The sequence below is a fragment of the Eublepharis macularius genome, chromosome 6 (genome assembly GCF_028583425.1).
Source record: "Eublepharis macularius isolate TG4126 chromosome 6, MPM_Emac_v1.0, whole genome shotgun sequence".
In the NCBI taxonomy this organism is placed as follows: domain Eukaryota; kingdom Metazoa; phylum Chordata; class Lepidosauria; order Squamata; family Eublepharidae; genus Eublepharis; species Eublepharis macularius.
The window spans coordinates 126,571,989-126,594,721 of record NC_072795.1 but is presented as its reverse complement, the minus strand read 5'-3'; the positions used below and the strand labels follow the sequence as shown (position 1 = coordinate 126,594,721).

At 47.6% G+C, this 22,733-nt stretch overlaps 1 protein-coding gene across 4 annotated transcripts in view; it reads right to left on the bottom strand.

The window, feature by feature from the left end:
* Positions 1 to 469: 469 nt before the first annotated feature.
* GBF1 (golgi brefeldin A resistant guanine nucleotide exchange factor 1) overlaps positions 470 to 22,733 on the bottom strand; it is a 131,566-nt gene continuing 109,302 nt past the window's right edge. For 2 of the 4 annotated variants that reach the window (XM_054982227.1, XM_054982228.1), the window contains exons 25-40: positions 20,467 to 20,531; positions 20,214 to 20,337; positions 19,880 to 19,951; positions 18,835 to 18,929; positions 17,772 to 17,925; positions 16,725 to 16,947; positions 15,617 to 15,771; positions 15,112 to 15,358; positions 13,786 to 13,979; positions 12,144 to 12,294; positions 10,731 to 10,861; positions 6,877 to 6,978; positions 4,649 to 4,762; positions 4,208 to 4,385; positions 3,381 to 3,518; positions 470 to 1,867 (exon numbers count right to left, since the gene is read on the bottom strand). In XM_054982227.1, the coding sequence (XP_054838202.1) occupies positions 1,581 to 1,867; positions 3,381 to 3,518; positions 4,208 to 4,385; positions 4,649 to 4,762; positions 6,877 to 6,978; positions 10,731 to 10,861; positions 12,144 to 12,294; positions 13,786 to 13,979; positions 15,112 to 15,358; positions 15,617 to 15,771; positions 16,725 to 16,947; positions 17,772 to 17,925; positions 18,835 to 18,929; positions 19,880 to 19,951; positions 20,214 to 20,337; positions 20,467 to 20,531 (2,430 nt within the window). In that variant the 3' untranslated portion in view covers positions 470 to 1,580. The remainder of the gene's footprint in view (positions 1,868 to 3,380; positions 3,519 to 4,207; positions 4,386 to 4,648; positions 4,763 to 6,876; positions 6,979 to 10,730; positions 10,862 to 12,143; positions 12,295 to 13,785; positions 13,980 to 15,111; positions 15,359 to 15,616; positions 15,772 to 16,724; positions 16,948 to 17,771; positions 17,926 to 18,834; positions 18,930 to 19,879; positions 19,952 to 20,213; positions 20,338 to 20,466; positions 20,532 to 22,733) is intronic. The other 2 variants (XM_054982229.1, XM_054982230.1) reach the window with 1 other exon arrangement.

The following is a 22,733-nucleotide window of genomic DNA, read 5'->3' as shown; positions in this document are numbered from 1 at the left end:
CAAGCACCCTGCTCTGAAGTCTTGTCTAGCCTGAACAGCTAAACAGGCCATGGTGGGACTCCTGGGGAAATGTTACGCTCTAGATTTTGCTAAAGGTTATCTGTGCCTTTAAAGATGTCCAACTTAAATAGGGGAGGCAGTTTCAAAAAGATTTGGCTTCCTGGGACAGGCCTGCGCAGGGACACCCAACAACCTGACATCACCAAGGCTGGGACACCCCATGAGCTCTAGTTTCCTCTCTCTGCTTCCTTCTGAATGTCCCTCCACACCCCCTGAAATGGCGGGAGAGCCTTCCTTCCTTTATCCTACACCTCCCTCTAAGGGGTCAAGGTTCGACCATGCCCTCAAACGCCCAGCCTCAGATGCCTTCGGTTGGTTTCTCAGTGGGGACGATCCAATCATCCCTGCCCTTCCCATAGGATCCGAAACCAAAACCTAACTGTACAAGAACTGCTGGAAGCCAAGTACGTCATTTACAGATCATATTTATTCCACTGTAAAAAGTCAACTGACTCTTTATATATATATGTGTGTGTATATACACATACACAATGCACAGTCACCTGCTGTTCCACACAGTAGACACCGGCTTCAGTCCCCAATGGGATTCTGCAGTAAATGTGGAGAACTGTAGTCTAATGCATAAGAGGCAGGAAGCACTAGATGAGACACGTTGCACTCTCTGGTTTCATGCTGAGAGGCCGGTGGTGCAGGAGGGCAGTGGCACCCTCCTAAAGTGCAACAGACTGCTGGCAAGGAACAGAGAGAAACTTGGCAGCCGATTCCTGAAGGAGTCCTAGAACGTCCAGTAGAGGCTGCTTCCTGCCCACTCCCAACAGCCTCTCAACCAGGCACTGTCCATCCCCCATCAGGGCCTCTCTTTCCCTGGGAGGCTGCGAGCCTGAAGGAGACCCCGTTAAAAAGAGGAGAGGCTCCAGGGCAGGGTTTTGGTCAAGATGCTGCTGCTCGCTTCGTGTTGCAGAGAGAATCCTCCTTCGGGGCCAGGCCTCTACATCCCCTGGCCTTTTCAAGCTCAGCTCAGAAGGCCAGCATGCCACTGACCAAGCTACCCAACTCTCAAGCCCCGGGGAGGCAGCAAGAGGCAAAGGGGGGCCTGGAAAACAGCCATCTTCTGGGCGAGTGCCAAGGAAGAGAGACAAGAAAGCAACGGGGCAGAACATGCCTGCTGGAAGCTTTTCTGCTTGATCTCTTGGGGAAACTGGTTCCTTTGCTCTCCCCCCCCCCCTCCTCTGCCAAGAGCTCCCACCTGTCTGGGCCACAGGCTGCAGGTCTGTGCTGAAAAGCCTGGCTGCTGCCCTCAGTTCTGAAGAACAGAGAAAGTGGCCACGGCCAACACAGAGATGCCCTCTGTCCAAAAGGAGTCGGGAACTCTACAACAGTTGCGCTGGGATGAGGATTTTGGCTTAGGGTTTCACCAGAGAAAAGAGCCACCTTGGCAAAGCAGCCTGCTGCTCTTCTGCACAGGCCTTCCTGACAGTAAGCATGGCTTCTACCCAACGGAGTATGGCCCAAATCCTGTAACGCTAACACCCCTGCAGCCAGCTGCCCTCTGCAGCCCCTCAGTTGACTTCAGAAGTTGTCATGGGGTCACTGGGCCGCTGGGAGGCCAGGAGCGGCACAGGAGAAGTGGCTTCTATGAGGGCTGGGTTCAGAATAATGGGCAGAGTCATAGGCGGCACCCCCACCTGTAAGGGGGAAGCCAGCGGCTGGAGGATCAGAGGTTGCTGTGCCATTGCTGGAGGAGGATCTTTCACTGAACTGGCTTTTGTGGGTGCTGCTGGAGCGAGAATCTGTGGCCCAGAGGGGCTTGACGGGCTTGTGCCTGGGCCAGAGGCACTCTCGGGATCTGCAAAAGAAAGAGAAGCAAGCTTTGAATTCACTGTGTTTCAGAAAGGTCCCCAGCCGAGTTCTATGACTGCCCCCATTTTTATCAAACCTGCTCTTGCTTGGGTATTTATAGAGATACGCATACACTTTTCTCTTGCAACTTGGCCATCACCCAAGGGAAAGCTCTCTCATCTCCCGATTCCATCTACTCTCTTGTCCTTTTGGGTTCCCCTTTTCGTGCTCTTATCCTAGCAGATGTTTCCTCTTCTGATCCTTGTTTCTTGTTCACTGCACACCAAGTTCTCTGTCAGCATCTCTCATTCCTTCACAGCCTTGACTAACCTCTTCTATCCAGTGAGCACCATTTTTAACTTGCACTTCCGAGAGACTTTAGTGCAAAGTTCACTGTCTTCCTAATTTGCCCATATACATTTATGGCTTTTCCCCTTGTTCTGTCATGCTAAACGATCTCACGACTCTAATCCAGATTCACTCTTCCTCTCCAAAATGCCTTTTTCCTAATGCTAATTTCCTTTTAGACTCATATATTCAGTTTCTCTTAATGGGCCTTTCCCCAATTCTTCATGTCTTTTCTTTGCCCATTCCATTTCCCCCCCTTCTCCTTGCTCCTCTTGCAGATTCTTCTGCCTCATCCCTCAGTTTCCCTTTCTGAACCTTCCACTGATCTCTTGATCCTGTTCTAGCCTCCTTGTTGTTGTTGTTATTTCTCAAGTTCTTACATTTCTCTCTGATCGTGATGCTCTAAGGTCAACTTATCTCAAAAAGGACATAGCACAGATGAGAAAAGTAGAGAACAGGCAATCAAAATGATGAAAAGGCTGGAGGACTTTTCCTATGAGGGAAGGCTAAAGGGTCAGGCATTTTTCAATTTCAAAAACAGACAGCTAAGGGGAGACATTAAACAGGTTTATAAAATTATGCACGAGGTGCAGAAAGTGGATAAGGAAAGCTTTTCCCTCTATGTACCTGGTATGTTGGCTGCTATGTGACAGAGGCTGCTACTGGACTAGAAGGACTGCTGTCTGAGCCAATCAGATGGGCTTTCCATCAGCAGAACACACACGCATCCCCCCAGTAGCTCAAACGCTAGTCCTGGAGGGCAGGGGAATCTCAGAATGGTATTTCAGGCTACAGCATGAGGTGGGAGGTGAGGAAGTCTGCAGAAGCATCCCATGGGACCCGACCCTTTGATCTTTGATTTCTCTCCTTTGCTCCCCAAACGTGCATTATGTCACTTCCTCCCTGTAGATTTCTCCTGTCCTTTTAAACCATTCTGGCTATTCTTCTCTGCTACTTTTTATACGTCAAGTTCCTCTCCTGGAACACTTCCATGGTTCCATCTTCCTCCTACCTTCATGTACTTCTCCTCAAAACCTAACTTTTCTGAAAAGATTTTGATGCAACCCCGACCTGCCCCCCCCCCCCCGCCCAAAGGAGAACTCAAGAGCGGGCAACTCTGTCTTGCTCTCATTCCTCTAACGCTCCACGCCAGCAGGAAGTGTAGGGCTTACCATTCGTTGCCAGCTCAGGAGTCTTGTCAGGAGGTGCGGCGTGGGTGGCTGGCCTTGCATCCCCTCCAGAGGCATGTGGCAGAACGGATACTGTTTGTTTCGGAGGATGCATCTCTACCGGTAAAGTGGAAACTGGGTCTAAATGAAAGCAACAAGCAGAAAACCTTATATTTTCTATGGGGAAAATGGCATTCCTTTAAGTTGGAATTTTCAAGATGCAGTGCCCTCACTGGTATGTTAGGCGGAGCAGGTGTGTGAGCATTGTAGAACAAGGCTCTCTACACACATGCACCCTCAGCTCCCACAAGACCTCTGTGGTCTATTCCAGTGTTTGAATGAACGGAGGGATTCCATCGGACCTTCATCAGGGCAGGGGATCCCAAGCATGAACCTCAGGGTCTGAGACTGGGATCTCACTTGGTACCTACCCTACCTGGAAAGAAATCTGGGGCCTGCACTGAAAGGAATTTGCAACACTAGCCCCTACACTGGCTAGACACCTGCCCTTGTGCTCTTGCCCATATAATAACAACAACAACATTTGACTTATATACCACCCTTCAGGACAACTTAATGCCCACTCAGAGCAGTGTACAAGGTATGCTATTATTATCTCCACAACAAACACCCTGTGATCAGAACCTCTGGCCTGCAGCACCCTATGTCCCCATTCAAGCCAGCGGGCACAGGGAGCCCAGGTTCCTAGTATGGCTGTTTCCCACAGCCTTGGAGGAAGGCTGTCCATTGCTGGATGCCTCCCTCAGAAGGCAAAGTCTGTTTCTTTGCCTCTCCAATACAAAAGGCACTTCCTGCATGCATAGATATACCTTGAATGACTGTCTGTTTAAAGAGTTCATCTCGCAGCTTTGGCAGAAAGCAGTCTATGCGCTCCCAGGTGATCTCCCAGAGATCCGAGTAGCCTGTTCGTGAGTCAGCGCTATGGAATATTCCAGCTGTATCCATCACCAGCAGCATGTTCTTCAATGACTCAGGGATTGCCTCTGGCTGCAAGGTAGGATACATCTGAGATTCAAAACAAGATCTCACTGTTTGGTTCACTTCAGAGGTCATAAAGGGATCAGTGAACCTTGGAGAGGACAGGTCATGAGGGGTGGCCTCTTGAAGGAATGCCAGGTTTATGTGATACCTCAAACCCCACAGAGAATCAAAGGAGGAGGTCACTGCAGAGAGGTCCGGCTGCAGGCGTTTTGAAAATACGCCTGGCAAAAGGAGCCAGTGGAAATCGGAAGAAGGGGCGAATCACATACCAGCAAGTCACTGGAACCGGAATGCATGTACTTGTCCATGAAATCCAAGATGGTCAGCCACAAAGCCGCAAAAGTGGGGAGGGACAGCAGTGGGGACAAGTGCTGCAGGAAGACCTACAACAGAGGGGAAGGAGTCACGCTAGAAATCAAAGCAAGCGATGAAGAGGGGGGCTGGGGGCTTTGGTCCTTACTCAGCAGGACTCCCGTTCTGGGCCACTCCTCCCCACACACCGTCAACACAGCTGCACCTCATTTAAAGCCCCCCCCCCTCGTCTTTCAGAAAGGCCAGGAGCTGCTTAAGCGCTTCTTTGGTATTAAAAAAAAACCTGCCTCCACCAAAAGCAGATGCTGTGACCAATGATGTTAAACGACTAAGACCAAACTGCAAAGACATCCATGATCTTAATGCACTTTTCTGAACTTCTGATTAGACGCATGAAATCGGGCTAAGCGTAAAATACTGCACTAGGTGAAGGGGACAACAGAAGAGAGCTAGCTGTTGAACACCCCTCCACAAACACATCACCTGTGAAACAAATTTGCATTGCCACAGAAAGCCTTTCCACAGCACAAAGAGCGGAGAAGAATTCTTTCATTACTTCTAAGACAGATACATACACACACACACACCGTATACTCTATTAGCCAAGCAAGACCCCCCATCTGCAGATACTTAAATCTGTGGATGGGGCCGCACTGACAGAAAACAGATAGCTCTGCAAACTTGGGGGGGCCGCTCTCCCCAGGTTTGCAGAAAATTCTGAAAACGGCCAGACAGGAATTGGTTTGATGATGATTTTAGGGTGTTTTAAAAAGGCGATTTGTTATACGTATTATTAGGGTACCTTCACAGTATCTTGGGAAGTCCAAGATGTGGGTCAGGAATAGCTTTGAAAGCCGAGATCAGGGAGATGTCTTATGAAGCAAGGCTTGGTGGAGAGCATTTAACTTAAAAATCAGGATTTTGAAATCAAACTTAGGACCAGGTCTCCTTGGATTAGTTATGCTGGCTCATCATATGAGTAACTGCAATAAGTATTTAGAATATAAATTATCATGTCTGGACATCACCCATGATATGATAGAAACTATGAGTAGTAATGAATTGAGTAAGTTAATCAAAAGACATTTGAGGGATCTTGATAATAACAACATGTCGGTTAGAGCTTGCAGAGTATGCTCTTCTGTTTCAATTAGTATCCTTCCTCCAATAAAAATGCCAAATTATTTCTTTGAGTTAACCCTCCCAAAGTACAGAAGGGCATTTTTTCTTGGCGTTTAAACGTCTTGCCATCAGCGGTGTTGTTGGGAAGGTAATGAGGTATTCCATACTCTAACAGATTCTGTGGATATAATACTAACTGAATTGATAGTATAAATCATATTCTTTTGGAGTGTCCTGAATTTTTAGACTGGAGAGCTGAACTTATTCTTCCTCTGCTTAAGCAGGATTTTATTTCTCTTGAAGCTAAATCTTCTTGGCTATTAAGAGATGAAGATAAACAAGTAACTTTTGGTGTAGCTAAATTTTTGGTGGATGAAGTAAAACCACGTGATTCTGGCAGTAAACGCTAGGTTTCCCTTTAATAGGTGATGGCTCACTGTTTATGACTCTGGTCGAGAAAACAGTAATTAAGAAGAAACGTTCTGAAAAATTCCAAAAATATGCAAAGTTTTTTCTTAAAGACCCGAATACAAGAACTTTGCATGCAGAAACGCAGACAAGGCTATACCACTCCTCAGGCCGATAGGCAGGCGGGTGGGGGACTTGCCACCGCTGCTGTTGAGGCAGTAGAGTTGGGAGGGCAGCAGCATCTCCTAGGCTGGGCGACAGGGTTCAGTGGTGGCTCCCTTGCTTTGCCACCAGCCCCGCTGTAGCTGGAGACAAGTAAGGAGGTTGACCCAACCTCCCTTGGGATGGGGGGAGGAGGGCAGGTAGAGTGCTGGAGGGGGGATATGGGTTACAAGGGCAGACTGGTGAGGATGGGAGTTAGGGTAGGTTGAGGATGGGTGAATGCATGGAGGGAGAGGAAAGGCAGGAGCAATGAGATGCCCCCTCCTTTCTTGCAGGACCTTGGGGTGTGTGTGTGTGTGTGTGTGTGTTTCATGCAAGTAACAGCCCAGCTTCTATTCCCCCTTTGTACAACAGTGCTCTCAAAACGGATGTACTCAACGGTAGCTCAGAACATATCAAACTTGGAGAAAGGATACAAGTAGGCTTTTCACACCTTGGAAAGCAGAGTTGAGGCTCTCATTCTGGTCTCCTCCATCCCACCAATATCTGCTGGGCTAATGTTTTCCAAGAGTTTGGTCAGCAAAGGAAAGAGCACCTATTTGATACAAGACACCAACATGCTAATAGGTTAAAAAAAATTCTGTGCTTGCAAAAAAACTCTTTTGTTGCTGGGGGGTGGGTGTTATTTCCCCTTTTCCTACCCCTCTCATGAAACTGTTTGGCTTAAAGAAACAGCCTTTGGGGCCTCTTCTTTTTCTTCTGTGACTCCCACTGCCCCTTTAAGAATCGTAACCAAGTCACTGCTTCCTTCTTCTCCTGCAGTTGACTGAGCTCAACCAGGTGGCCACGGGCTAAGGCATCTCATGCAACAAGAGCCTGAAAAGGGCCGTGCCATCCGTCTGGGAAACCCAGAGGCACAGGAAAGTGAGCAAAGCAGGGCACACAGCCAAAGCACCAAGGCACATGGCTAGGTGTGGGTAGCCCCCCCCCCTTCACCCAGGACAGCTAAGTGGCCACTTCTGCCTTCAGATTAACAGCCATTAGGGAGAGAGCGGGGGAGAGCTTCCACCTACACTCTGCTCTTGAGCAGCCAGAAACTTCCACCCTCTTCTCTCTGTGGGTTGTCCCATTTGCTACGGCTGCAGCAGGGGCCTCCTACTTTACAATGAGAAGAAACCTGGGGACTGCAACAAACGCGTGTCTAGCACGCTGCTAGCCTCTGTCTCTCTCAACTGCCTGTACAGCAGTTTCTCTACAGGGCTGCATCTCTGAGCTTTTTCAAACTGGAGAACCGCAAAGCTCGAAAGTTCTGCCCCGTAAAGACACTGCCCTATAGCACGGAGGTTGGAGGGTAGGGAAGGAGTTTGCTCCCCATCTACCCCTAACCTCAGTCCTATAGGACTCTCGTTAGGCTGTAGGCTGAATGGAAGTTGCTTGCTTGCTCGCTTCCTTGCCTGTGACCAGTCCTGATTGGTTTCTGCCTGCCTCATTTTTAGGCAAGGTCACATTTTCCCCCATACCTGGGGATTCCCCTTTACTTTGCGATTAGCTTCATTTTGCTGCTCTGTTGATTGGCACAGGTCACCCAGCTTATTATTAGAAGACATCAGGATAAGTGGCAAAACCTGAAACACTGGGTGTGTACAAACAAGCCTCCTTTCACCCAAGCCAAAAGACTACAGGATGGCTCATGAAGCAGCACCGTTTGGATGGGTAGTGGCAGGGCCAAAAACCATCCCTCTTCCCAGCTGGGTTGTGCTGTTACCCACTCTTCCTCCCCATACTAACTATTGTCGTATCAGGATTATATAAAACAACGCATTCTTCAATGCCCACTTGCAGCTCTGTAGCAAGAAAACAGGGTTACACTTATCTGTAACAGTTGTTCATTGAGTAATCTTCTGTGCAGGCACACATTTGGACTGTGCATATGCAGGTGCATATGCACAGAGAAGATTTCCAGAGCTTTCTAGAAAACTAGGAGCGCCCCTCCTCCCTTTGGTGCTTCCCCGCCAAGAACGTCACATGACCAGGAGGAGGAATGCTATTCCCTCAGTTCTTTCTATGCTGCCACCACAGACACCCCCCCCCCCGAAACTAAGATTCCAGAGAGTTCACAGGAGGGCAGGAGGGAGGGATGTTTGCCTGCTCAGAAGACCACTCAATGAGCAACCGTTACAGGTAAGTGCAACCCTGTTTTAATCTTTGTGGCTTCTGTGCAGTAATCCTACATGGGGAGAGTAGCAAGCTCACTTACTGAAGGAGGTGGGAGTGAAGCTCTCAAAGTAAGAGACTACGGAGTCTCCAACAGATGCTTAGGGTCTCACTGACATTCACCCAGAGGAGCTGGGAGCTCTCCAAAAGTGTCCCCGCCTCAGTACAAGCAGGAACAAAGCAAGAAAAAAACAGGGCACTAGTGGGGAGAGCCGTGCTAAGTAAAGGATGCTGAACAGTCATGCACTCGAGAGCGTGATCGCCTCTACCAACCAACAAAGGAAGGGTTGTGTGAGGATACTGCCAGGCCTCTCTTGGAGCCTGGATGACTAATACAACCAATAGTGTCGTGAGATGTGAGGGCTGTAAACCAACCCCTGGTAGGGAATCCTGGCCAGGGCATGGGACACATTAACACTGTGAAACTCTATGAATGGGGAAACATTAGAAACTCAGAGTGTCCACATTCCACAGGTGGAAGTGCTATACACTAATACTGAAGTACCAAGGAAGCGCAAAAAGTTAATAAGGGGTTACATCCCTACCTGAGTGTGAGCCAGCAATCCTGCCTCTGTTTGCTACTCTCCTGTTTCCTGTTCCTCCATCCCTTTGCTCACAAGGTAGCCCCACTTGGTTCAATGGATTTCACACCGAAGCACTATGCAGAAAAGCATAGCCTCAAAGCAATGAGGCCTTTGTACATGTGCAGTATGCACCCCCATCTGAGAGGGTGAAGCTAGGGTGCTACCATGGTCTGGAAGACAAAGACCCAGACCCAACCCCGCCCCCAGTCTTTGCTGTGAGGTTCACTGGGTGCCCTTGGGCCAGCCACTATCATCAAGCCCAGCCCACCTCAGAAGGCTGTTGTTGTGTGGCTAAAGGGAGGCCGTCCAACCCCACTGGAGAAAGGGCAAGTTAAGAAGCAGCGAGTGGAATTGGGTCTTTGAGGGGCAAAGGAGCTTTGGGGTCGGGGTTAGCACAGGCTGCCTTGTCTTGCCTTGCCCTTCCTCCCCTGCTCTGGGCCACCTGCACCTGCCTGGTTTCTGCCAGCGAACAAAAACAAGCAGGGAGCGGAAGGAGCCCAGTGGGGAAACAATGCACCATGCCTGCCTTGGGTACCACAGCACTCTGGTTGAGGCTTCAGGGTGCCACTTTTGGACAGGATCAGACATACTTCTGTCAGGGGAGAGGGTGAAGATGAGGGCAGAGGAGCTGGGCAGCAGCTCACAGTCGAGCCAAGGGGCCTAACCCGGATGAAGGGCATGCCCAGCGACCACATGTTCAGCTCCCTGCCTCAGGGCTGCTTAGATGGCAGGGACTGGGAGCAGCTTCTGGGGGCAGGAGCTTCCCCCCCCCGCCCCCGCAAGAGCCCCTGATTTGCTTCCTCACTCAAGTGTACCCTCCAGGCAGCTGTTCTCTGCCAGGTGCCTCAGGGCCCCAAATCACCCCGCAGAGGACTCCTCCTTGCCCCCGACACCCTTCTTTCATTCAGTGGCTCTTTGAAAGCTGCATACGGTCGCACCAGAGCATCTGCCAGCCTCCTGTTTTCTTCACTTGCTCATGAACCGGATAAAAGCCCTCGAAGGGCCAGATCCATTCCACAAGCCTTATGTTTGATACCCTTGGGTAGAAAGCTCTGGAAATCCCTGTGGTTGGCCTGTGTGTGTGCAGTCCCCATGTACGCCTGCACAGAAGCCGCAAAGATGAACTCCAGTTTCATTGCCCCACGCCCCTGGTGCTCTTCTGGGCACACAGTGCTCCCTCTGACACTCCACTAAGTCATTAAAACAGAAACATGTGCCATGAAGTAATGATTCAGAAAATGGGACTGGATATCAATGCACACATCGCAGAGCATTCTCACGTCAAGGAGGTCGCTGAATCTCCTCTAAAAGGCTCTCTAAATCTAGTGAGGGGATTACTCCTTGACTCGGGGGCAATGGGGAGGCTGCTCTTAAAAATTCATCTTTCCAAGCATTAAGGCAACAGCCCCATGAAACACCAGTGTTCTTTTCTGCACTAATATACGCTGAAGCCTGGATAGGTCTTGAATAGCTCCTGATATATAATGCCACCTTACCCCCCCCCCCCAAACCACTAATCTTCCCCTGCTGGGGCAGGCGTATGAAGCACCTTATTGAAGCAGGATTCCCATTCCAAGGCATCCAGGGCCTGCAGGTCATGGACAAGGAGCGCCCGCTGCAGGTAGGTCAGGGCCTGCATCCGCACTTGCCGTCGTGCATCGCAGCACAAGCAGGCGATACCTGCAGGGAGTACCAAGTTAGAACAGGAGGCAGAAACCTCATTCTCAGCCCGGGCATGCCTAGCCCTGGCTGCCAGGTGTGAATTCCACCCACTAAAAGCAGTACATTCATTCACTCATGCACCCCCCGCCCCCATGAACTTACTGGATATTCATTACAAACGGGAAAACCAGTGAGCAGAGCAATCACTAGCGCAAGTCCGGCATGATGCAGTAATCAGTGTCAGATAACAACCTAGAAAGCCCAGGATTCAAATCCCCATACTGTCATATAGCTGTCACTGACTGATGTTAGGCCAATCGCTTTCTTTCAGTTGAACCACCTCACAGGGCTGTTTTTGTGGATCCAACGGAGGAAGGGGAAATGATGTACGCTGCTCTGAACAAGTTGGGACAGCAGGATGAAAAAGTACTAACACAAAATCTATCCGGAAGCACCCAGGACTTTCCACAACATAACAGGTAACAGGTCAGCAGATCAGGTGGAGATGTGATTTGCTCAGACTGCAATCCTGAACTGCAGCAAAATTCTGGAGGTTTGAAACCTCGAAGATTGTGCTTGCAAGTGATTGCCACACATGCAGCACAGCCACCGTGGTACGGTGGTTAGATGTCAGACCAGGATCTGGGAGACCCGGGTTCAGATCCTCACTCTGCCATGGAAGCTTGCTGGGTGCCCTTGGGCCAGCCGCTCGCTCCCAGCCTAACCTACCTCACCGGACTGCTGTGGGGAGAAAACGGGAGAGAGGAGGACTCCGTAAGCCGCCTTGGGTCCCCCACTGGGGAGAAAGGTGGGGGGCACAAATGCAAAAATATTTTACAAATATGTAAAACCACCACAGGAATCACTTCGACGAGTCCTGAATTCCAGGACTCATTCAGTGGGAACAATGGCGAAGGGAGGCGGATAAGTGACCAAGAAAAAAGGATGAAGGTGATCACCCTTATCAGGGCACAAAAGGAGGTGGAAAGATCAAGGGTGCAACCGCTTGCCAGCAACAACTTTTGAGCATGCAGCTGGAGCTGACTGGAAACTCCTTTTGGATGTGCCTGGGTACGGACGGACAGGAAGCTCCGTGCATGTAAAAGAACCCAGTGTAGCAAACCCTCTTCCCAAGTTCTCCTCCTCGTCTTGCCAATTCCATGGTACCCGACTACAATCTCTGTATGGGAGTCCCCTCTTCCCCGAAGGGGTACCACAGAACCAGCTTCAGCCGCCTCCCATCTTGCTCTGATGTCTGAGGCTGCTGCCTCCCGGCAGGCTCGGATGGCGCTGGCTTTACCTTGCAGGAGCGGGCACCAGCAATTGGCCCACAGTGTCTGAGAGTCTGCTTCAATCTTCTTCCTTGTGGCCTCTAGATGGCGCTGCTCCTCTGCCCAGGAGTTGTAGATGTTAGCAGCTCGCGTGTGTAGGGTGTGCATTAGGTCCAGCAGCTGCAATTAAAAGAGTTCAGGTGGGCAGTGAGTAATCTGTGGGCCCGTTTATTCATAAACTAATAAAACAATGCTTAGAACTGAGGAAGAGAGGAAGGGAGAAGAGCAAACAGCCTGCACATGTCAAAAACAATTCTTAAAAGACAAAAGAAACCAGGCAACCTTCTGGGACTGAGGGAATACCCATCAAGGTCCCTGCTACATGATTGTTGTTTTGGTTAAGAAAGTCATGTCTAAAGGAATACCCAGTTTACTGTACTTTTGGACTGGCGAGTTGCCCATTACTGAAACACAGATCTGTAGCAAAATGTCCTCAAACAGGGCAAAAATATGTCTCATTAAAAAGATTATTTCCATTCCCCACAAAAGGGACTACCCACAAATCTCTTCCCAAGGATCTATCCTTTTTATAAATAGTGTAATGTAGACTGCAGTGACTCAGACAGGGGAGACCTCTGGGGCAGTTATTCTCCCTTAGTCTAACCTACCTCACAGGGTTCTGGTGAAGATAAAATAGGGACAGACTATCTAGGAATGACACTTTAAGCTCCCTAAAAGAAAGACCAAGTAAAAATGTGATCAATAAATCTCAGTTCCTCAGCTGCCCACATTCGGAGGTAATTGAGGAAGGGGAGCTGTCCTGAGCCTGGTGTTTATTAGGGTCCCTATGGCCCAACAAGGTGCTTTAAATTTGCAAAGCAAGAATGCAAAGCCTTTTAACACTAAATGCAAACTAATTTAACAAGTTTAACACTTATTTATTTAAGTGATTCTTATATAATAATATAAGAAGCGCCTTGCTGGACCAAACTAAGATATGCCTTAACCCAGCATTCTCTGCGAAAACCTCCAAATTAGCAGGTTCCAGGAGGTATACCAGAAGCTGGCCAATGGCCTACGCCGACCTTTTGCCCACTCCACCTTTAACCTAAGAGTTCCAGCATTCTTCACACCTCAAGACATAAAGACCTCTAATTCCACACATTCTTTGCCAACTCACAGGAGAAAATTCCACACCTTGTATTCAGCTCTCCTTCAAGGACAGAATCACAATACCACCGCCAGGCATGCATTAGCACGAGCCTAAGAATGCATCCATGCTGAGGCTTTAAAGGACCCTGGGCATGTCTCCAACACTTATCTGACCCAGCTCAGAAAATCACCCCTGCCGCTTTTCCATCCCATCCGCACAGCATCAATGGTGACAGCTGCCTGCAGGTAAGTCACTGAAACTCAAGGCCAATTACACAGTGCAAGCTAATGCGGTCAATGACAGGGACATTAATATTAAGTTAATATTCTTGGCAGGAAAATCTCCCTGCACGACACTGTTCCTTCTCGGGCGATGGTGCATTTCCCAGGGTTCCAGTTTGGTACTATAGTGTCAGGGCAGAAGTACAAGGGAAAATCCTGCAGGGGCCACCCAAAGTCATTTTCTCGAGGACAACTGACAGCAGGGAAAGGAGAGGAAGAAATCCAGGCTATACTTACGTCCTGACTAACCTGTAAAGACACCGTGTGGTAACTGGCAGGGACGCTCTCATCCTCTTCCTCCTCATCACTGGGAGAGCGGTGCTGGTGCTGGCTGGAGCCCCTCGAGTGCCTCTCCTTGGCTTTCTTCTTGAAACGGGCTGTTTTGGGGTCATACTTATGGCTCTTCCCCCGCTTCTCCTGTGATTTGCACCCTAAACACACAATACCCACCAAGTCAAAAAGGAACCCGTAAGTTGACCTTGGTAGGCTGCTGAATCCTCAAGGACTGAAAGGGCATGAGGAAAGGCTGGGGGGAAGCCAGCCTTTCTTTCTAAGGGCGGGGTAGGTGGCAGCACATGAGGCAGGTGACAAAAAGAAATACCCACCCCTCCCGATTTTGCAGTGACTCCAAGGCAATTAGTCCATACTTAACATGCAGCAGCAAAATGCCACGACGTGGCCATGCACCAGTAGTCCACAGACTTCAGCAGGAGCCCCTGATGGATGGCCATTAAGTTGACCAGTTTAGGTAAGGATCCAGGCACAAACCCGAGGAATGTTTCACACACATTATGCAAGCTTTTTCTCCACAGAAGTGGGATGGAGCATACTTATGCAGGCAAACAGCCTTTACGTATCTGAACAGCAAATCAATCATTGGGTGATTTTTGCAGACAAAAATGCCAATTTCCTTCTCCCCTTAGGAGTGGGGGGTCACACTACTACCTACTGCACCAGAAAAGAACTCTTCCCCGCAAAAAACGTTATTTCATAGAAACATGCTGCAGCTGAATGGAGGGACTCATGGTTGGAGAGCAAACCGAAGAACTGTGGGAGGAGACCGAGAAACTTCTAACAAGAACCCATGTTCTGGGCAGTGGATTATGCTGACAAGAGGATTTGATAATGGCATTAACTCTGAAGGTAGTTGCTGAAACTGTACATCCTCTGCAGTCTCCAAAGCCTGCAGTATCAGCCCACGCTTCTGTGCCACTCTACATGGTAGTGTGGATTACCACCTCCCCTCACCCCGCGAATCTTAAGCTTTTATCATGAGCTACATTTTTTTCTGAATTAACTAGGTTGAACTTCCACGCTCAGAGGAAGTATGGTTTTGATCACCAAAAAAAAAAAAAAAAGTGTGGGGACAACCAAGAAATAGCTAGCTCCCTCATGCTCTGCTTATGAGCTTCCTACCATCAGTGCTGAAGACAGAGGTCCAAAGCATTTATCCATCAAGTGACGTGCCCACCTTACTGATGGTTACCCAGGACCCTTTTGTACACTGCTCAAGTCTCATGAAGTGGCAAAATCATGCACACAGGGCCCACAGCCACACCTCACCTCCATTTAGACTGGCCTCCACGAAGATGCGTATGGTTTTGACACAAAGCTCAAAGTTCTCAGGTGTGACATGGGCAGCATCTCGCACAATGAAAGACAAAGACTCCACGCACTTCATCAGAGATTTGGTATTATGCGGGCCCAGATCCAGCCCTACTGTCAGACTGTACTGATTCACCAGGGGTGAGCTGCCCAACTTGGAGGGTCCTATGATGGCTTTTGGACTGTCCAGGTCATCCTTTCCAACCTGCAGAGCAGAAAGTATTCAGTTTTGACAAAGCAACCTAAAGCCATAAAAAAGGACCAGATTTTGCACAGGAATTTCTAATTGTCGGTCTATATGCTCAGGGCTCCTTCTGCCTTAAGACATCTCTTCATATACTGCCACTGTAAACCCCCTAGGTAGACGGATGGCTTCACTGAATCCAATATGCAAGGAGCCAGTGGTGGAAGAGCAATTTTTACAGTCTCCAGGCGCAACCACACAGTCCTCAGTATTACTTACCACAAGCCAGCCACTGTTCACCACATCTACGTCAGTCACGGAACGATGCATTTTGCCTTGCTTGCTGTGATCTGCATACACCTCTGAATCAGAAGTATAGCCACGATCTAGGCTGGATTCATTTGGGTGGTAGATCTCACTGTCTGACTGAGCACCTTCAAAAAACAGACAAGAGACAGACTGCATGGCTGGACAAGGTTTTTGAAATAGAAGGGCAAAGCAATCTATAAAGAAAACCATGACCCTCCCTGCAACAACGGCCATGAGCAAGCCCTTGCAATAAGCATCCAGGGACAGAACCCACCGCACCTACTCCAGTCACTGGTCTGAATATAGAATGGATCAGCGCAATTATGCCTTGGGACAGATGCTGGTCTCTTCCCTATTGTTTTAAACAATGTTTGTAGTCAACACAGTAGTGATAACTGGGAGTGGCAATGAAGTCCCCTTCCTCGAATATTCTGACCTATGGTCCTTGCAGCCTGTGATTTGACTCCCTTCCTGAAATTAGTCCAGCACTCCTGATTTCTGTTTGTTGCACACACACCTGAGTCTGGATTGTGCAGGAGCACTTAAATGGTCATTCCATTTGGATTGAGGTAGATGGCTTTTGGAGCACATCCAACCCAGTATTTCTTTTTTGTGTGCGAAAACACCAAAATTAAAGTTAGGGGGTGGGTGGGACAGTCATGAGGTTGGGCAACTACCAAACAGTACGCTCTTCCTCATTTTTGTTTTTTCCTTCTATGACTACACGGGGCCTTGAAAACACTACCTCTGCCACTTCTTTCCCCGAAGTCTGTCAATTCCACACCTGTATATTAAAGCAGCGTTCACAAGCGCAGCAACTTGCTGCATCAAAAGGGGACACTCCAGCACAACAAAACTTTGATCTGCTATTGTGACTGGCATCTGAGACAAGAATTGTGGGTAGGGATGACAAAAAAGGCAGGGATGAAAAGCCATGGGTTATTAGCCAAGAGCCGGTGCTGCCTTTTAAAGCTGTTCAAAAAAGTTTGCTATCCACTTCGCAGGCTATTTCAGTAAGCGAAAGGCATACATGCCAGCTACTTATCTGACAGAAGCTGCTATCAATGACCAACTTTACCTGTGTCATTCTCGCCTCTTGCTGTAGCCTGCAGAGCTGGGGGTGGCTTCACCCCTGACCCAATACATTCCAGGAGGGTAAAGAGTGTGTACCAGTCATCTCCAGAGTGGATGTTGGCTGCATTGGTCTTGAGGAGCTCGTGAAGGCCATATGCAATTTGGTGGCTGACCCTGTTCAGCGTGCTGGGCTTCATCATCAATAAAATACGCAAGGAGAGCAGCACCTGCTCGAGGGGAGGGGGGATACAACAGTGAGTACCAGAGGGCCAGGGATTTAGACACGGGTCTTGTTCTCTGATTGCAGCACACCTCAGCCTGCATTCAGAGGAGAATCCTGCCTAGGGACAGGAGAATGAACAATAACTCTGTGATTAAACTAGCAAAGTCGTCTTCTCCTGTTTACAGCGGTATCTTGCTTGAGCCTTGCAATCACGAATATAAAGGCTGCAGAGGGAGAACGCTTTTTGCTTTTGATTCCTCAGCTGTAGCAAAAAACAGGCAGCTTAGAGGCCACACTTTAACTTTAAACATTCTGACTGATATCTATGACTCCACACTGAAAGATCAAGATGGGTAGCCGTGTTAGTCTGTCCGTAGCAGTAGAAAAGAGCAAGAGTCCAGCAGCACCTATAAGACTAACAAAATGTGTGGAAGGGTATGAGCAAGAGAGCTGTGACTCACGAAAGCTACCACAAACTTTGTTAGTCTTCTAGGTGCTACTGGACTCTTGCTCCACACTGAAAAGAGAGCCAGACATGAGATCCTTCCTGTTTCAAACCAACTCTGTTTCAGGGGGTTCTAGTCAGGCAAGCTCACTTAACATTGTGGGAAGGGATCCCAGCAGGCAGTATCTCCCTAACTTCTCCACTTTGGGGTCTTCAGGAAAACTCTGACAGCATCTCACTGGTATCTAGTTTCTCACCGGCCTTTCCAGTGCTTACAGGGTGGCTAATCTGTGCTAGGAGAAGCAAGCCAGCGAAGACCAGAGGCACCACAAAAGCAGTTCTCTCAGACAAGGATCCAGTCAAGCCCCTGCAGCCCCCTTTACCTGGGCACTGATCTCTTCCCTTCGGAGCAGCCGAATTGCCAGACGCAGCAGCCCCACCACTGCTCTCTCCACTAGGAAGCAATATTCCACAGCGTTGACACACAAGTGATAGAGGTGATCTCGCACTGCCTGCCACACAAAGGCCACACGATCCCTGAGGTGGGAGGAAGGACATTGTGATAAAATACACAGGCACATGCTTTGGGTGGCCTGGGATCCAGAAGAAAAGTGCCCACGCTCCTATTCTGCTCATTCACACAGCAAGAAGGGACAGCCTCAAGAGCATCACTAAATGGGGATTGTGTCGTCAGGCAACTAGGCCTGAGTCTCCCTTGGCTTCAGTCGTCCACCCATCCTTGCTCCGGGATCCCAAGTGTTCATCAGGTCCTCTTTATTGCCCCTTCATTTCCCACAAGCTTGTAACAGATCAGGCCCCTGCCTTCTGAAACTGTGGGGTCGGACTATGTAGGGAGGCACGTGTTTTAACATGCCAGAAAGAGACCCCACATACATTTGCAAGGGCATCATAGGATCTCTACAAGCCATAAAGGTCTCTACAAGCCATAATCGGCAACTTGGAGACAATCCCTACAAGACGCACAAGTTCTCATTCTTCGCAAGACCCCAAACGGGAACTCTGGAACCAGCAGCTTGATGGAGGTTGTCAGTCCCTGCCTTAATTAATCTAAAATATTTATACATTCTGGTTTTCTCCCAGTACAGAGAAAACCAAAGCATGCAATTACTATGTGGTCACAATACAGGACTCTTAATTGTCTGCTAAACTCCCTCTGCCAAGCCTCCTTCAAAAGGAGATTCTGATCCCTGAGACTTCCTCTATCTATTCTATTTGAGGGGCCATCACGGTACTCTCCGTCACCCCTGTGCCCCAAGTCTGGCACATTCCCTACAACCAGACCTGGGGATCTGCAGGAAGACTTCCTGCCCACTCCCAGCCTAAAATGGTCTGAGGCCTTTAATGGGTTGGGCGAAGTTCAAGGGTCTCAGCATTCACAGGATGAGAATGAAAAATGCCAGTGGTGGGGGCACCTGTGAGGCTCACCTGTTCTCCAGAACGATCCTCAGAAGCATCTCCAAGCAGAAAGCAGCATCTTCTTCATCGTATGTTTCTTCATCAGGAGTCACAGAGATCAGAGCCTAAAGCAATCAGAGAACAGCCACAGATATGTTTACAGCCAGACATGGAATGGAAATTCCACCACAAGAAGTCTGCGCGCGTGTCAGACAGGGAATGGAAATATCCATATCGACTGTTTTATCAGCATCATTATAGACCGTTTTATTTTATACCCAGGAATGTTTTTTACTGTTTTTACTTGTTTTTAATACGCTTGTTTTGATTCACCATTGGTTCTACTGCCTGTAGCTTTTCCTCGCTCAGGTTCAACTTCCAGAATACTGCATTAGGCTGGGATGAATTTCCTGCTTCTTTGCCTGGGCTAAAGCACTGTGCCTGACTCCATTTCAAAAATGGATTGTTTTGAAACTCGCTCATAACATATATCAGTTTTGTGCCGGTGTAGGATGTCTGCATTTTATTTCTTTGTGCCATTCTAAAAAATTCTTCTGTTTTCAAAAACACAAAAACTTTTAAAATCCCACATACATTCTATTCTGCCTTCCTTTATTAACAAACACATTTTGAATTATAATTCTGTGTCTTGGGTTTTCCATATGGTGCCCAGCACAGCTTCCCTTACATCTGCTCTGTGTATATGAGGACTATAATAAGATGTCCTAGCATTCTGAATTAATCAACAGTGGCAATTCTACCGAGGTTTCTAGAGGTATTTGGATCCTTGGTAATATCAGAGAAAATGACTGGGAATACACGGTAGGAGTTTAGGCAAGAGACAACTCTGCAGGCTTGCCATCCTGTCCAGAGTGACCCCTAGCCAAATCTTGTGCGGCAGATTCATACCAAAAGGGCATGCAGCATTTCCCAGGTGCTCATATAACAGGAATCTTTGTTCATGTCACTTAGCACACATCATTCCATAAAGGCTGGACTTGCTTGCAAGCCTCTTTCTGTGCGTGCATGTGCGCACGCGCATCTCTCTCTCTCTCTCTCTCTTTCTCATACACACCTTCATTAGTTCCTGGAGGGACTCCAGTTGTAGAAACTTGCTCTCAGTGATCAACTTCTCGGGGTCGCATTGCTATAAGAGAGAAAATTTAAAAGGAAGAGCATCAGAACAAAATCTCTCTCTCTCTCTCTCTCTCTCTCTCTCTCTCTCACACACACACACACACACACACACACACAAACATGCTTGCGAACACTGCTTTAATATACAGGTGTGGAATTGACACACATACCCGGTACCAGCTTCCCCTTTTGCTTCAAGGGCAATTCTGACAGGCAGGTAGACAGAACCCAAAGCCCTCCTTATGCCATCCAACACGCGGGCTATTCGTTACCTTTATACACTCCAGGGCCATTCGCTTTGCCTCCTGGTTCTCTGTAGACGGCCCTCTCATGCCAGATTGTTCTGGGCCGCTGAGTGTGAGCCAGCTAACAAAACTTAACACCGTGGACTCACCCCTGCAAGAGACGGACACCATGTTTTATTGAAGGATGAACGAGTATGCTCTCCAATATCTAACAAGCTTGTATTCAGCAATACTAGAGCACATTTGCCTGCTTGTTGGCCACCCAAACTTGGCTACCCACCGATTCGAAGGTGTCTCCTCACGCTGCAGAGAGATCTTGCCATTGGGATCTACAAAATCTTCAACCTGTGAATTAAACCAATAACGCATAGTGGGTATAACCTGACACTTACTAGGAACGCTGGGTTCATAACTCCCTTCCTCCACCCAGAAGCAACGCACAGAAAATTGCAATATTCTTACCTAGCATAACCTACTATGGTCCACTTTAGGTTAACAGACTGCCCCTTGGAAAGTGTGGAGTCTGTAATCAGGGATACTCACTTGAAAGGGCCCTGAGAGCCAAATGCGCAATCACCATCAACCAAAAGAGTCACATTTACTTCCATCCCTAGCATGAGGCCTGTACCTCCAGAAAGCATGCAGCTTTTCCACTCCTCCAATAACAACTGGCTGAACATGGACACCAAATGCCAATCGACCACAGTCCCCGCCAGGCAAAGGCCTTGCTCACTTCCTTGAATCACAGGTTGGGTGTGACACTGGGAGATGGCGCTTAGGAGAGCCACATGTGGTTCCTGAGCCACGGAGTGTGTAGCACTGTTCTTTTTTTTTTTTTTAAGAAATTTTTTATTGGGTTAGAACATTAATATTTTAACATTACATTACATTCAATTTTCCCCTAATTTTTCGTTTCTAACCCCCTCCCTTTCCCCCCCTTTTGTTGACTTCCAACAGCTTTCCCACCCTCTGTCCCTTTTCCCTTACTTCTATTAACTTCCTCTGTCTAAAACAAATATATATTCTCCATTATATTAAGCAGTACATCTTTAACTCTTTTACTTATTATACATCCAAACTATACTTCTTTAGATAAACAATTTGTCCCATTTTCCAGTTTTGAATATTTCTATATATCATAAACCATAAAAATTTCCCACATTTAAATCAAACAATTTGATTTGTTCTCTATACATTAATCATTTCTTCTTTTTATAGTATTTCTATATAACTCATCACATAGTCAGTCGTTTTAACTCTTCTATACCTTCAGTTTGGTGCATATAAGTCTTATCAAGTAAAAAAAAATATTGTTAATTACTCAATCCTCATGTTTAAACCGTTAATTATTCTCTATCAATATTCTATCAATTAACCTTTACATATCTATATATATCTCAATCAATTAATTAATCTAACTGCTTATAAATTCACATTTCTCTTCCTCCCCCGGTAAAGTCACCCCTCTCTTTTATACTTTTATTGTACTTCAGTAGTTCTCAAACTGCCACAGTTTTCCTCCCACCTCCCATTTCTTCTCCAGATATTGTTTCAGCTTCTCCCAGTCTGTGTTAAACTGCCCTGAGTCCAGATCTCTCAGTTTTCTTGTCATCTTATCCATTTCAGCCATATACAGCAATTTGTAGATCCAATCTTCAATAGTTGGCACTTCTTGTACTTTCCATTTCTGCGCATACAAAAGTCTAGCTGCTGCAGTCATATAAAATATCAACGTCCTATGATGGGCTGGAATTCCCTCCATTCCCAAGTTTAGCAGCAGGAGTTCTGGGTTCTTATTTATTTGAAACTGTAAAATTTCACTCATTTCTCTTATTATTTCCCCCCAGAACTGCCTAGCTACCTCACACGACCACCACATATGATAGAGGGAGCCCTCATGCTTCCTACATTTCCAGCATTTATTAGAGGTGTTCAAGTTCCCTAGCGCAATCTTCTTTGGTGTCATGTACCAACGATAAATCATTTTGAAAATGTTCTCTTTGATATTAATACATGTCGTTGTCTTCATTGTAGTTTTCCACAGGTATTCCCATGCCTCCATTGTTATTTCTTTATTAAAGTTTATAGCCCATTTCACCATTTGTGTTTTAACTATCTCATCCTCGGTATACCATTTCAACAGTACTTGGTATACCTTGGATATTCTTTTCTTGTCTTCTTTAAGAAGGGTCTGCTCTAGTTCCGAGTTCTCTGTTCGTATGCCCCCTTTTGCAGAGTCCGAATTGTATAAGTCTCTAATCTGTCTGTACTGGAACCAATCATAGTTAGGTGATAGTTCCTCTTGCGTCTTTATTCTAAGTTTAGATACTTCAGTTTTAGTTATTTCTTTGTACGTTAAACATTGTTGTTCATTATCAACAGCTCTCGGATCTATCACCTCGTATGGAACCACCCACAAGGGGGTTCCTTCTTGTAGGTAAATTCTGTACTTCTTCCAGATTGTATATAAACTTCTCCTTACAAAATGATGCAGGAACATCGAGTTGACCTTTACTTTGTCATGCCATAGGTATGCGTGCCATCCAA